General features: G+C 42.5%; 2 protein-coding genes and 1 non-coding gene across 3 annotated transcripts; 1 reads left to right on the top strand and 2 right to left on the bottom strand.

Moving 5' to 3' along the window:
• Window positions 1-1,279: 1,279 nt before the first annotated feature.
• On the top strand, window positions 1,280-5,302 carry CYP724A1 (cytochrome P450, family 724, subfamily A, polypeptide 1). The gene is made up of 9 exons (XM_008811954.6): window positions 1,280-1,683; window positions 2,389-2,707; window positions 2,809-2,961; window positions 3,045-3,287; window positions 3,373-3,459; window positions 3,543-3,621; window positions 3,741-3,847; window positions 4,256-4,380; window positions 4,907-5,302. The coding sequence occupies exons 1-9, from the start codon at window positions 1,475-1,477 to the stop codon at window positions 4,995-4,997; spliced, it is 1,413 nt and encodes a 470-aa protein (XP_008810176.3). The 5' UTR covers window positions 1,280-1,474; the 3' UTR covers window positions 4,998-5,302.
• Window positions 5,303-5,878: 576 nt separating this feature from the next.
• Window positions 5,879-12,556, bottom strand: LOC103721667 (subtilisin-like protease SBT5.3). Its single transcript, XM_089927877.1, has 11 exons — window positions 12,473-12,556; window positions 11,544-11,653; window positions 11,362-11,459; window positions 11,087-11,251; window positions 10,197-10,305; window positions 9,096-9,630; window positions 8,830-8,924; window positions 8,208-8,453; window positions 7,043-7,157; window positions 6,749-6,962; window positions 5,879-6,573 (listed from the first exon to the last, which is right to left on the bottom strand). Exons 1-11 carry the CDS (start codon window positions 12,554-12,556, stop codon window positions 6,023-6,025), a joined length of 2,322 nt encoding a protein of 773 aa, XP_089784003.1. The 3' UTR covers window positions 5,879-6,022.
• On the bottom strand, window positions 7,693-7,766 carry TRNAV-AAC (transfer RNA valine (anticodon AAC)). Its single transcript has one exon. It is a non-coding gene; the product is annotated as a tRNA-Val (tRNA).
• Window positions 12,557-15,016: the final 2,460 nt, after the last annotated feature.

The following is a 15,016-nucleotide window of genomic DNA, read 5'->3' as shown; positions in this document are numbered from 1 at the left end:
GAATTGGACAAAGTTAGTATATGAAAAAAAAGAAATTTTCTTGATACAAAAAGAGAACTAAACTCCAAAATGACTCCTTGTGTAAAATATATTGCAGAACAGGCATTGACTTGGAGCAAATATGGTTTGATGAAACCTATTGCTAAGTTTTTACAGCAGCAGTAATAGATATCAGGTGCTCTGGAATTTGGACTAGGGTTGAGAAAGAATATCTAGAGGAGTATGCACGGATTTAAGAGCTTTAGTTCGGGCTTAAATTTTGAGACTAGATTGGCTATACTTGCGGAATGAAAATACTAAACCAAACCACATAAATCTCTAAGTTTGTGGTTTGAATCACTACACCATGCATTGGCCCTTGTAACCTGTACCAAGTTAAAGGAGGCAGGTCTTTTTATTATGTTTATAATTGTTACGGGGGGTTCCCCGAATTTAGTCCCACATCGGCTAATCAGCGGGAAGGTCTGTGCCATATAATGGGGGGCTCAATCACCCTTCCCTTAGGAGGCGCCTTTTGTGGGGCAAAACCGTGAGGCGCCGTGAGGAGGGCTCCGGGTACGCTCGACCCCCAAATCGGACCCAAAGCGGACAATACCTTCTGAGGGACACTCTCTCTTCCCCTGCTCGGCTGGTGTGTGGGCTCTGCTGGTGACGGGGTGCAAATCCCGCATCAGATGGCGCTAGAGGAAGGGTCTCGGCCCTCCGCCTATCCAGCAAGGAGCCGACCCGGGCACAGGACCTCCCCGCTGGGGGGGCTGTGTTACGGGGGGTTCCCCGAATTTAGTCCCACATCGGCTAATCAGCGGGAAGGTCTGTGCCATATAATGGGGGGCTCAATCACCCTTCCCTTAGGAGGCGCCTTTTGTGGGGCAAAACCGTGAGGCGCCGTGAGGAGGGCTCCGGGTACGCTCGACCCCCAAATCGGACCCAAAGCGGACAATACCTTCTGAGGGACACTCTCTCTTTCCCTGCTCGGCTGGTGTGTGGGCTCTGCTGGTGACGGGGTGCAAATCCCGCATCAATAATCTTTTGACTTCTTTTTCTTCATGTTGTTATGTCTCATGCATCAGAACATCAACCATATATTACATGCTATGCTGCAAATGGCGGAGGCTGCTATTAGATGAATTACGATAGGCAATTACACAATCAATTCATACAAGATTTTTGGAAGTGCTGTCACAACCTAGTATATCAACTGTCATTCAATTCTATTATATATTAAGTCCCATCCTCTACATGTGTCTGTATCGCTGCACAAAGTCAAGAAGCCTAGATGCTATGCTAGCTCTGAACCATTTCCTAGGCTTCTGACGAAAGCTAATTTTACCCTGCAGTAATAAACTGCCAGAAGCCTTCTTGTTTTTTTCTCAGAGGGCCTACCATGGTGTTGATATATAGATGCCTCCCATACGAGAGTTCTGAGGATGCTGGTTTGGTGGTCTTGATAGGAGAGTTGGAGTGCTGAGATACGATGGTGGGAGGGCTTTTCTCCATTGTTTGGGTGGGATTGCTTGGGCTCTTCTTGTGTGTAGTCTTGCACCATTTCCTTCCCTTGTTATTGAATCTTAGGGCTGCTCCAAGGGGAACTTTTGGATGGCCTTTGGTTGGTGAGACCTTGAGATTCTTGAGGCCGCATGCTTCAAACACTCTTGGGAGCTTCTTAGAAGACCGTTTTTCTAGGTAATTTTAATCTTTCATCTAATTCCAGGCTCAGAAGACCATCTTTAAACATTTGCTCGCAAGGACTGATAATAGAATGATGCTGCATGCCCTCTCTCTCTCTCTCTCTCTCTCAAATTTCACCATTTAAAATCCGATTCGCTTTGGAGTCTTCTTGTCAAATTGGCACTGGAATTTGTTGTAAACAGTACAAAGAATCTCAGCTTTCCCATGGCTCTTTTTTCTAACCCGGACTTTACTATCATTTGATGTTTGGTTTAAATGTCCGGAAACAACTGGTCGTTATTCAACAGAAAAAGTTGATGTCTTGGTCTGTTAATGACCAGGCAACCGAGTTACACAGAAAGCTATTATTTTTGATGGCTTTGTCGTATGCTAGAGAAGCTTTCACCTCTGCGTTTTTAGCCTCTCCAACCCCCTCTCCATAATTATTTTCTTTTATTACATTTTATTATGAAATTTACCTTGCTTTAAATGATTTTTTTCCCATTAAGCTCTTTAGCATGGACTTTCGAGAGTATTATTATTCATGTGAAAATTCGCATTTTAAAGATGTTTACTCATATAATTCATATAGAATATACAATTCATTTGATAAATACTTCCCAGAGTTGCTTTTATTTAGACATTTAAGAAGGCATTAAGCCACGTGTGCAAAGGAATGTGTATGATGAGAAAGTTGAGAGATTGGATAATTTTCTGCAGGTATGGCAAGGTATTCAAGTCTCATCTATTCTGCACCCCAACAATAGTCTCATGCGACCAGGAGCTAAACCATTTCATACTCCAGAATGAGGAGAAGCTCTTCCAGTGCAGCTACCCAAAGCCCATCCATGGGATACTTGGCAAGTCCTCCATGATTGTGGTGGTAGGGGATGCACACAAGAGGCTGAGGAGTCTGGCCCTGACACTGGTCACTACGACCAAATCTAGAGCTGGGTATCTCAATGACATAGAGAGGATAGCACTTCACATCTTAGGATCATGGAAAAAGAGGGTTGTCTTCTGTGAAGAGGCTAGAAAGGTTGAAACATATCCCCTAAAACAAGGAAACTTGTGTAGTTTCTCATAAAACCACACTAACACCAATTTGCTTTATCTAATGCTTTTGACTCTTCTGCACAGTTCACATTCAGTGTTATAGTAAAGCAAGTACTTGGGTTATCACCAGATGAACCACAGACTGGTAGAATACTCGAAGATTTCCTAACCTTCATGAAGGGACTCATCTCTTTCCCTCTCTGCATCCCAGGAACCTCCTATGCAAGAGCAGTCCAGGTATTTTTTTTCCCCCTTTGTGCACTAATTCTCTCATATTAAATTTACTGCATCTTTGATCACTCTTTTACCTCTTTTTACAGGCTAGAGCTAGGATATCTTTTACTGTCAAAGCCATAGTAGAGGAAAGAAGAAAGAATGGAGGAGATTCCAACAATAAGGGTGACTTCCTTGATGTGCTCCTATCAATTACTAATCTGTCTGAAGATGAAAAAGTTAGTTTTGTGTTGGATTCCTTACTAGGTGGCTATGAGACCACCTGTCTTTTGATGTCCATGGTTGTGTATTTTCTTGGTCAATCTCCTTTAGCTCTAGAACAACTCATGGTACACTCTCTTTTCACCCCTTTCCTACTTTTTCATGTACATCTTGCGTGTTGTAGAGAGATATTTTTTATTTTGTTTTCCACAGAGAGAGCACAAAGCTATCGGAGCAAATAAAAAGAAGGATGAATACTTGAACTCAGAGGATTATAAGAAAATGGAATTTACCCAATATGTAAGTGGAGGAAAGCCAGCCTTCTCTATAAGTTTACAAATATGTTGTCTTGTTTAGAATGATGGGCTCGTGCTGTTCTGCAGGTAATTAATGAGGCATTGAGATGCGGAAACATTGTTAAATTTGTTCACCGAAAGGCTCTCAAGGATGTCAGATATAAAGGTGCCCCTCCACTACATATGCTCTTCACATGCCATAGATGCAAGGAATTATATCTTTAGCCTTCATACATGCAAGGGAATAACTTTTTTTTTTTAAAAAAAAAAACCTTTTCTTGGCAGACTATCTGATTCCTTCAGGTTGGAAGGTCCTACCAGTTTTCAGTGCAGTACATTTAGACCCATCTCTTCATGGAAGTGCCCTCCAGTTTCACCCTTGGAGATGGGAGGTAACTAGTTTGTTAGATAATGAGCTCATAGATATAAAAGAGTTACTTTCTGGATTTTGAGAGACCATATATTTACTTGGGTTTTTGGTGCATAAAGTGCATATGCTCCATATGGAAAACAACTATTTGTTGTTAAATGATGCTCTAGTTTAATATAAGATGGCCTTGCAAGATATAAAAGGTACAACAATCTGGTTGCTTGTTATGATTACTTAATGCTGAAGTAATTTCCTCAAGATTCACACATGTTTCTATGATAAGTGTGTCATGCTTTAGGTTTCAGATGCCAATTCACCTGAGGTTCTAACTTTGTTTATGGTGTTAATAATGTTATCTTGTAGATTTTAGCATCTTTTGTGCTTTGCTTTAGAGTTTCTTTATAAATGATATTATTTGAATGGTAAATAGGGCCAGAATCAAACAGCATGCAAGAAATTTACTCCATTTGGTGGTGGACCAAGGCTTTGCCCAGGATCTGAGCTAGCTAAAGTAGAGACTGCTTTCTTTCTCCACCACCTTGTGCTCAATTTCAGGTAATTTGTATAACCATCAACACACAGGATCAATGGTTTCCTTCACTGAAGCTCTCATTCATGACCCCATCATTTCTACACTGTAAAAGGAGGCAAGACAAGGCTCTGCTTAACCAGCCTCAGCATGCATCTTGGTGCATGCTTTACAACTAAAATACCATAAACATGTCAATATATTCATGAATTCAATTATCTTTGTGTTTTTTTCACTGAAGACTAGGGCATACAGCATTATAGTTTTCATTGAATGATTTCTGAAATAAATCAGTCATCAATCTTGGCATATATATTTTTATCCTCTGTAAAAATGTGAGAGTTTTGAGTAGCTAATAATTTTTTAAATTTATTTTTTGTAATGATGATTTAAGTTGTTTGCTCTGAAAAAAATATTCAATCTGAGATGAAGTATTGCCAAAAATGTGAAGTGAATATGGTAATGGTGGAAAAAAATGACACAAAATTCTAAAATTTTGTGAACGAATAACTTATAACTATTTATCATTTACATCATTAATTTGTCTTGTAGATGGAGACCGGAAGGTGACGATGTCCCCATGGCCTATCCCTATGTAGAGTTCCCAAGAGGGTTGCCACTACAAGTTGAACCCATCTTGTAGGAACTGAGAAGATGGCTTTGCTGTGATTTTGCTGGCTGGAAAGGCTATAATCAAACCAATACTATCCATTGCAGGGGAGAAATTTAATCCAGACCGTAAACAGTGGCACACCAAATAGATGGACTTTGATCCAATTATCAAAAGAATAGCTGAACCAGTAATAGTCCGGATGAATAAAATATATAAAAAAAGGGAATGTAATGTAAACGAGTAAACTTGTTCCATTAGATTAAGTATGCAGTCATCTTAGTAAATTCCATGTTCTGTCCATTGTTTCAATGTATTCCATGTTCATTGCTCTGTTATTCAGCTTGTTCTCAGGTAATGTGTATTAAAGAAATTCGAATCAAGAAGTGAAATCATTTGTGACTGTTCCTAAGGTATGGGGACAATAAATACGTTCAGGATAACCTAAAAATATCCAACAATGAGTTTATCTTCCGCAAGTTCAAACCATGACTTGAACATGAGCAACTTTTATTCTTCTAAGTTGATAGATACTTTTGTTATGAAAATTTAAACAGTAAACCCTACAATGATGGATTGAAAAATCAGTGTTTATGTAGATGAGTAGAAGTAGTAGTTAAACATATTTTTCCAGAGAACGAGGGAAAAGTTTTCTGATATCCTGGAGAAATCAACACAACCAAGACAACGATTAGAATCACCGGTACTCATTTCACGTAAGGAACCGAATCCAATTTATCATATACTTTTTTTTAAACAAAATAGTGGAGAACCACCTCTCGTTTTATTGGGATACTGATTCATATAAAAGAAAGAAGATATCAGCTCAAACAGCTAGCTCCAAAAGTAGGAAATATCAGATACGTGTAGACACTATTGCAAATAAAGAATGAAAGAACAATAAGACTTATTTATCTTTAAGAATTTAATCATTGTGATTTTTTAGTCATTGTGAAATGATGAATTTACCCCATTCTTCATCGATCCTAGCAAAGTCAACTAACAAATCAAATTATTCTCTCCTTATGCAATCTTTTCCAAAAATCTAATTATGTTTGTTAATGACTCCATCCTCCTGCCTTAACCACAATGGGGCTTCTGACATAATGCATCCCATCTGACCATATCAATTTTCCAAAAGCATAGTCTCCAGCCGCATCACGGCTTTTAGCCTTCAGAGTCACCTTAAACTTCTTCTCTTCACCAACTTTCATAAATTTAAGGCTTGTTGGCTTCACTGAAACTGAAATCCCTGCTGGTTCAATCACACGAACTCTGTATGTACCTGGTGTTCCGACATTCTTGACTGTTCGAATTACACTGACAGCACCTGAGAGATAAGGTATAGAGATTGAGGGGTAATTCAAGTCTCCAATATTTAGAGGTCTTGAAGGGCACAAGTAAGGTTCCACATTGAATAAAGCGTTTTGCGTGGAGTTGTAGCCAAGGGAGCACAGGAAGTTCAAGTAGTCATTTGTAGTTAGATCATAGACAAGGCCAGGATCCATGGCACGGTTCGGTCGGACATGACCAGAGCCATAGCTAAACGGATCGGCCTTCACAAAGGATGAATTGCTCATCGGCTCCAGCGTATTATCTTGAGTTCTAGCTGCAGAAGGTGAAGAGAAGACAATGAATTGTGCTTTGTATTAGTTACCAACAAGAAGCCATAGAGGTGCCAAGAAACTTTAGAAATGCATCAATTACTTTAGCTATATATCTATAGATGAAGTATGCTTAGAAGCCAGATAACTGAACATAAATAATACTTAAGAAATGCTCACCAGAAGTCACGATTGCTGACTTGATTGCTGAAGGACTCCAATCAGGATGAAGGGCTTTGAGAAGGCCAGCAATGCCAGAAACATGAGGACAGGACATGGAGGTTCCAGACTCAGAGTTAAAGAGAACACGGCGTGAATCGAAGGGTAAACCAGTTGGTCCTGATGCTCCAGTGTAGGCTGCGATGATGCTAACCCCTGGGGCAGTGATATCAGGCTGTAAAGCACAGAAATGATCAATTTCAGTGTTCGATACAGCTAGAATTGCAGCAAAGGAAAATGGAGTTTGCTTTGAACCTTTAGTATCTCAGGGTTGATGGTATTCGGTCCCCGGGATGAGAAAGCAGCCATGAAAGGTGCTGGGTACGTATCAAGCATTGTTTTTGGGGTTGTAATATAACCAAGTGGTGACCTATAGAAAGTAAAAGATAAAACAAAATATTATAACATAGGAATGCCTGAAATTTAGCTTCAAACTTTGCTAAAATTTGCGAATGGAGCAGTGTCGTTCATAGTCTTTCTCCCTACAATGAAGGCCCTAGATTATTTTCTGAGTTTTACTTCCAATTTTGTTTCGTGTTTAACCTTGCCTTCTTGTCCCTTTTATACACAGTTAATCAAACTCAAAATAGAGTTGGGAATTGTTTTCTGAATCACAAAAAGCTAGGATTTTTTTTTTCTCTAGCTAAATGAATTAAAATTACAATAATGGAGAATCTGACTCTCCTTACTCTATAGGAATTTCCAAAGTTTTCTAATATGACCCGGCCATTTTAGGTTAAGATCGTTTCATAAATTGCTTGTAAAATTTTGATAGATTCTAAAGTCTATAATGTAATAAATAAACCTCATATAACGTTATGTAGGATTGAGCATTAAAAAAACAAAATACAAAGTTCAAAAGAGCAACGAGCAACAAAAAATATAAAAGTCTGAAAAAAAGTAAATGGCCCATGCAGGTCTCGAACCTGCGACCTTCGCGTTGTTAGCACGACGCTCTAACCAACTGAGCTAATAGGCCATTCTTGCAAGAGGCCTTTCCTATAATTTCAAATTCTAACCATTATTTCTTCCCTTACATTTTGTCGGAGAACCATTGTTAGAGTGGTCACTCCTCTTCCTTCACCCTCTACTTGTCTTTCTATTCTCCCTCCCTTTGTTCTTCTGATGAACTAGTGGTTAGTCATTGTTTTGATCAAAAAAACTTTACGAAAAGTACAGGATGGAATCGATAACTACTAACTCAAATGGTAGTCATTTCTCTCCTAAGGGCTTGCTCTTGGAAGGATCTAGGATTGGCAGTGGCATATTATGATGACATTGCTTAACAAAAGAAATACATGTAGTGGCACATTACTATTACATTACCTTAAATAATTAAAAAGAAGAACCATAAACATGAGATTTTAAAAGAAGCAAGATCTTATCTGCTCTTGGAGAGTTTAGATTGGAGAGAACTTACTTGGTCGAGTTGATGTAGGACAGCAAAGCGACACCATCAGAATAGGAGATATGGGTGGCAGGAAGAACATGAGCGTCTGCAATGATTTCATTCCCAGTGCTTTCATCATTGGCAAGGATCATTCCCACTCCACCAGCCTGCCGAACCGCCTCTCCCTTCTCAACTCGTCCATTGTTCCCACGAAGGCATACCACTACCTTTCCTCTCACCTTTGCTGGTTCTAGAGATCCCAGAAGGCATTGAGTGCTGCAATGTTTTACAAAATAAACAAAACTAAATATAGGTACAGAAAGTACTTAGCTTACTTCTTTCAGAGCTTTTGTTTCTCAATAATTCATGTCACTTGATAATTTTGCTGATATGTTATAGTGAAAACTATCAGTCATCATTTTTTTTTAAAAAGGAAGGTATATAATTATTTGATAAGATGATTTATAATGTGAGGTTTCTCAAAAAAAGAGAGGAGGATTTCTACTGTGAGATAAAACAAGACTATAAGCCGTTATACAGCTGATGAGATATCAACTAAAACTGCAATTTAGTTCTTGCATATTTATCGTAGTTTATGTTACTGCAATGCTACATAGCAGCGATTATATAACGAGTTTAAATTCTCTCTTACGCGTCCTCAGATGACATATTGGTGGCTTTGGCTTCTTTAGAGCTAATCAAGGGATGGAAGTTCTGTTGAAGGCCCACAGGAGAAAGACTTTGTCCCTGGAAACCAAAACAAAGGAATAAAAGTAAAGGACGTGGTTAAAAGTAAGGACAGCATCTAAGATTGCATAAAACGCTCAAGAAAGTTTGTATCAATGACAAAATGAAAGCTAAATTACATAGATAAAACTAGAACAAGTTTAATAAGACCAGAAGAGAGAAACAACCGACCTTCATTTGCTTCCTGTTTCTAAGCTGAACATAGGAAGGGAACTCCCTGTCTATGGTGCTTGCCCCAACCGTCAAGATCCATGGTGCGACGTTCGATACCGTGCCCAAAAAAGGTCCGGAGTTGCCGGCGGAGCACACCACGGTGAGCCCATTCTTCACAGCATGAAACGATCCAATGGCCAACCCATCATAAAAATAGTCCACAGGATCTCCACCGAGGGACACCGAGAGCACATGCACCCCATCATGGATTGCTGCATCGAAGGCAGCCAAGATATCAGCATCGAAGCACTCGCTTCCGTCGACTGGCGGCCAGCAAACCTTATAGGCAGCAACACGAGCGTTGGGCGCGCCGCCCTTGGCCATGCCGGTGCTGTAGCCGAAGAGGGTGGCGCCCGGCACAATCCGGCCGGCAGCTGTGGAGAGGGTGTGGGTGCCATGGCCTTCGTTGTCCCGAGGAGAGTTCAGCTCCGGACTAAGCGGACCCACTAGTGACTGATACCCCTTATTGAAGTACCTCGCGCCTATCAGCTTCCTGTGCATGGCAGGGACACATATGGTTCAAATTCAAATTGATCATCAGCAGTCTGAAGTGAACAAGATATGTACTTCCTCAACTATCTGAAAAGCTTATCCATTTGAAATACTTTGATCTACTTTAACTATAATTTCCCATGCAACTGGTCCCCAGATAGCTGTTTACAAATGTTTTTACTTCAATCCTTGTTTCTTGCTTCTATCTATGGTGCCTGCTGATTAGTTTCAAAGATTCTTTGAGGTTTTAGTAACATTTATCCATACTTGGTGAAAAAAATAATGATAGGTAGCTGAAAAGAGACAGCATTCTCAATGTCTTAGGTCTCCTCCAATCCGAGCATTGCTCAGTCATATTATACTTAATCAAATTGCTGTATATATCATGGTTTTGAAACCCTGGATTTTGGAATATTTTGTGAAAACCATACGACTTGGGATGGGCGTGTGGCTTGCCCATGAAGTGAACAACTAGATGGAGAGTGCATTGCCTGCGAAAGAATCAGAGTCTAGTAACAGGCTAAATTAAAGAGAAGGTGCGCTTCAATGTCTTTAGAACAGACAGACCTGTTGCAACGAAACTGCTTATCTGTCTCATTCTGACAGGTCCCTTTCCAATTTGATGGAATGGGCCCCATGTCATCATCCTTGAAGCTCTCTGATTCTGGCCACACACCTGTTGCGCCCAGCAAACAAAGTTCAGTAAATTTGAGAGAGATTTGACAAAGTAATAATGGTGAGATAATAGAGTGGAAAAATTATTGGTCAGTACTATCTCGGCCATCGTGAAGAGTTGAATGGTACTTATTTTTGAGAGCCATTAAATGTTCAAGTCGATGGAATAACTTTCAACTTTCAACTTTGTTTGGTACAATCAGGAGAATAAAAGCAAATTTGAATAGCTTTTGTTTAAATTAAAGTTTCTGGTGGTTTCTAGTTTCTAATGCCTTAAGAAGCATCTGTAAAAATCTGATACAATACTCGAAAGAATTAAATTGCTGGAATATTAAGGATTTCTTTGTATTGCACAAGAATGTTTTTCTGAGGGAAGCATTGTGCAGTGTCAAATTTTAAAAGACAATCAGATACTAATAAATAACTTTTTTATAAAGATTAAAATATATTAAAAGATAGAATAATCTGTGTCAGAAAGAGAAGAGATTGAGAGAGATGTTTTAGACTTTTAAGAAGAAATTAAGGTAACAATTTCAAATAGAAAAATCCAAATAAAAAAAAAAGCAAAATCTGTGGGTCAAGAAAAGTGGACGTAACTTGATGGGTCAAAAGGATCACAAAGATTCAAAAAAGGGTAGGGTCATGTTCTCTAAAAGCTACATGCTTTTCAGCGCTGCGCAAGCGTAACAGCACAGACAGCATCAAGACACATCAAATCCAGTTTAAAAAGATGAATAATTAAAAAGGAGAGGTGGAGGCAAATCCGCAACGAAGGAGACTACCTGTGTCGAGGTTCCCAATGATGACATCTTCGCCGAACCTCGCTTTCGTCCAGATGGAGCTCTCTGGAACGACACCATCCCTCTCAAGACCCATGAAATCCCATGAACGGGTTGTATGTAGTTTATGACCTCTGTTTGGAAACACTGATATGACTCCAGGATGCTCTACAAATAATAAAGCAAGTAACGTCAGGCACAGAGAGAGAGAGAGAGAGAGAGAGAGAGCTAGAAACAGGGGTTTGGAAGAGAGAGGAAGCGAGAGTAAATTTCCCCACTTGAGATCTCCCTTGCTTCTTCTTCGTCGAGATTAGCAGCAAAGCCGTTAATGCTTCTTGTATACGAGTAAAAGATGGCATCTTGGGCCTTTTCCTTGCTACATTATAAATGTGAAAAAATTGTAATATCTGATAGTTTCGCTAAAAGTATAGAACAAGAGAGAGCTCTGAAGAGCACCTACCTTCCCAAAACCGAGCCAAGAATCTCGTAATGGGAATCTACAACACGGTCTTGGAGCAAAGAAGCCTCCTCTGAGCTGTGAGAATGACCTCCAAAGTAGACAATATAAGACTGTACCAAATAGCATGTCGTAGAAATTCAGAAAAATTCGAACTTTTGAGAGGATAAAAAAAAAAAAGAGGTTACGATGAAGTGCGTGCCTTTTTATCAGCAAAGGTGGGTCTTTGCAGAAGAAGAGAGAGGAGAAAGACGAGAAGAAGGGAAGGAAAACTCTTCCTTTCAATCTCCATTGCTCTGTTTCTCGTGTAAGAGGAAGGCCGGGGGGTAGAAAGGTACGGGTTTTTCTGAGTTTTATAGACCCGAAACTGGAACGGGATATGGTTGATACCAGAAAGTAGTGGGAAAGGAAGGTATGGACCTTTTTTTTTTTCTATTCAAAAAAAAAAAAAAAGAAAGAAAGCAGTGGGAACTTTCTGTTTCAAATCAAAAGGCCGCTTTTTTTTGAGAAAGAAAGGAAATTTTGACAGAGATAATATTTAGCAATGGTAGGGAAAAAAAAGGTAAGCATTGAGAAGATAATAAATTGGAGTTCTATTTTAGCGAAAATTTAATACCGATTTAATATGGTAACTGTTGGTATGACTTCTAATAGGCAACGTTTTTAAAATTGGAGAGATCTCAGCCGTCTTGGTAGCTGGTTGATATATGTATAGAAAGTTAAGAAAAAAAAAGGAAAGAGGAAGGAAAAAAAAGTATTCAGCCAGTATTATAGAAACTGAAATATTAATATCTCGGAAAATATAGTAATTTTAATCAACTACTTTCTTAAGATATTGAGTTATTGGTGTTGGGGAAAATAGGTTGTTCCAAAGCACGTGAGCATACCACCGGCACATGATCGAAGGAGCCCGACCTCGGAAGGCGCCTGACCTCGGAAGGTCCTTTACCTCGAAGACCAGATTTCCCCGACCGCTTGCTGTGGTCGTATCCTTCTGAAGCCCGGCCAGATACCATGCCCTGCCACCGCCACTCAACCATTAAATGCACATGGCCCCTGTGAACCTCCAGCTTACTCAACAATTAATGCACCTAACCCCTGCTGTCTACGGATCCTCAGTCTTCCACGGCAAGTCAGCTCGGCCGCGTTTGGTTAGCCGCGACCACTCCCTGACATCGACCTCATCCTCTACGGCAAGGCATTAATCTGCATGATTACGGACTAGTTTCTGTGACGTGCTCAGTTATACGGCAACCTGCTCCCATCACATCACAGGTAACCCAGCACCCCACTATAAAAGGAAAATCCCTCCACCATGAAAGGGGGGACTAAAAAAAAGAAACAAAACTCTGGACAGATTGCTCCTGCTTGTATTTCCTCTCCGACTTAAACATCGGAGGGCCGGCGCCGGAACCACCGGCCACCAGCTTCTTTTTGCAGGCTACCAGGGAGACGCCGCCTACCGATGGGACGCCGCCTGAAGACCTTCGCCGGAGCCCTGCTTCCTCAGCCGATGGCCGCCCCCGGGTCCAATTTCCAGCAACAGTTGGCGCTAGAGGAAGGGCACGAGTTGCGGTCATGAAGTTGAGAAGTAAGGGAGCCTCCAATACCTCCCGGCGCCCTGCGCCGCGTCCCGGACACTCTGTCCAGAATTCACCGCCAAGACCTCCAGCAACTCCAGTTCCTCAGGTGCAGCCGGAACAGTTTGACATCTTGGTCTGACAAGTCCAAACCCTGGCCGCTGCCGTCCAAAACCTGCAGCGGGCCGAGGCGCCACCCATGCCGCCTCCCCAGGCCCCGGTCCGGCCGGTCCTTCCCCCTAACGGACCGGCGCCCCAGACCCGAAGCCGTCATGGCTCTTCGAGGGCCAATAATGAAGAGCAAGCATCCCCCAAGAGAGAGCTACCGGGGGAAGACGTAGATAGAAGACTGCAGCCCTCGGAGGCTGAGTCCGCCCCGGACCGACATGACTCGGAGCAGACTACGGTGGCAATCCCCCAGACTGGGGAGCTCGACAGAAAGGTGGAAAAGCTCGAGCGCCAGATTGAAGCGCTCCACAGGCGAAGCGCGAGGGTGACTTTGAGTCCACCACCAAGTTCCCTTTTTTCCGCTAGATCGAGGAGGAGCCGGTCCCACTAAGGTTTAAAATGCCCCAGGTGGAGCCTTACAATGGTACAATCGACCCCCTCGACCATTTGGAAAGTTACCGAGCCCTCATGGCGCTGCAAGGATCTTCGGAGGCTGTGCTCTGCAAGGCCTTCCCGGCGACCCTTCGGGGGACGGCTCGGCTCTGGTTCTCCGGGCTGAAACCAGACACGATGTCGTCCTTCGAGCAGCTCGGCAGGCAATTTGCCACCAACTTTGCTGCCAGCCGACGCCAGCGGCAGACGTCAGACTCCCTCCTCGACGTCAAACAAAAGGAGGGAGAGTCCTTTAAAGACTACCTCGACCGCTTCAACGCTGCGACCTGGGAGGTTCGTGAGCTTGATCAGTCAATGGCCATGTCGGCGTTGAAGACTGGGGCTCGCTCCTACAGATTTCTCTTCTCTATCGAGAAGAGCTTCCCTGCCGACTTTACAGAAATGCTGGCCCGAGCTCGGAAGTATGCGAAAGCCGAAGAAGTTATCACTTCCAGGAAGGGCGCGACCGAGCAGGCTTCGAAAAGGCAAAAGCGCCGCGAGGAGCGCAGCCGCCAGAGGAGCCAATCTCCTCGCCGAGGTAAGAACCTACCTCGGCTAAGGAGTCCACCCCGGCAGCAGAGACAACCTCGACCAAGGTCTCCACCTCGGCTGAAATCCCCACTACGGACTCGAGTGTACCCGGGGAAGTACGAGAATTACACTCCTATCAACGCACCCCGGACCGAAATCCTAATGGAGATCGAGGGTCGGGACTTTTTCCGACCCCCGCCCCCGATGCGGAAAACAGGAGTCCCGCGCAACCCCAGGAAGTACTGCCGCTTCCACCGGGACCACGGCCACGACACGGAGGATTGTTTCCAGCTCCGAGATGAAATTGAGGCGCTTATCCACCGCGGGGTACTCAATCGGTTTGTGAAGAACCGACGTGAGGAAAGGAGGCTAGTGGAAAATGCCGTGCCGCCCGAGAATCCAAACGACAACAGGCCCATTGTCGGCACCATCAACATGATCGGAGGAAGCCCCTCCGAAGAGTCAATCGAGGAAAGGACCCATCTCAAATGCCCGCGCACCTCCGAAGCTATCTCGTTTTCGGAGGAAGACTTAAAAGGAGTTGAGACTCCTCACGATGACGCTGTGGTCATCTCCATGATTGTAAATAAGTTCGATGTAAAGCGGGTCTTAGTTAATAATGGAAGCTCGGCTAATGTTTTGTCCTACCACGCCTACCCAAAAATGGGGTCAACGGAAAGCCAACTTCGAAAAATGAATACCCCGCTAGTCGGATTCACCGGAGACTCGGTCTCGGTCGAGGGCGAGGTCAGCTTTCTTGTTACG

The sequence above is a fragment of the Phoenix dactylifera genome, chromosome 2 (genome assembly GCF_051530095.1).
Source record: "Phoenix dactylifera cultivar Ajwa chromosome 2, Ajwa_hap1_PhDact_Kaust_v1.1, whole genome shotgun sequence".
In the NCBI taxonomy this organism is placed as follows: Eukaryota; Viridiplantae; Streptophyta; class Magnoliopsida; order Arecales; family Arecaceae; genus Phoenix; species Phoenix dactylifera.
Note: the sequence above shows the minus strand (reverse complement) of the source record. Positions and strands in the feature narration are given on the sequence as shown.

Excerpts from the sequence above, each read along its gene's own strand:
- CYP724A1 (XM_008811954.6), top strand. The coding sequence starts at position 1,475 with ATGGTGGGAGGGCTTTTCTCCATTGTTTGGGTGGGATTGCTTGGGCTC. Across the intron at positions 2,962-3,044 it reads CCTATGCAAGAGCAGTCCAG|GCTAGAGCTAGGATATCTTT; the intron begins GTATTTTTTTTC and ends CTCTTTTTACAG. Across the intron at positions 3,622-3,740 it reads CAAGGATGTCAGATATAAAG|ACTATCTGATTCCTTCAGGT; the intron begins GTGCCCCTCCAC and ends TTTTCTTGGCAG.
- LOC103721667 (XM_089927877.1), bottom strand. The coding sequence starts at position 12,556 with ATGGTATCTGGCCGGGCTTCAGAAGGATACGACCACAGCAAGCGGTCG. Across the intron at positions 11,654-12,472 it reads GAGGTAAAGGACCTTCCGAG|TCTTATATTGTCTACTTTGG; the intron begins GTCAGGCGCCTT and ends TATTTGGTACAG. Across the intron at positions 10,306-11,086 it reads CATTGGGAACCTCGACACAG|GTGTGTGGCCAGAATCAGAG; the intron begins GTAGTCTCCTTC and ends TGGGCGCAACAG.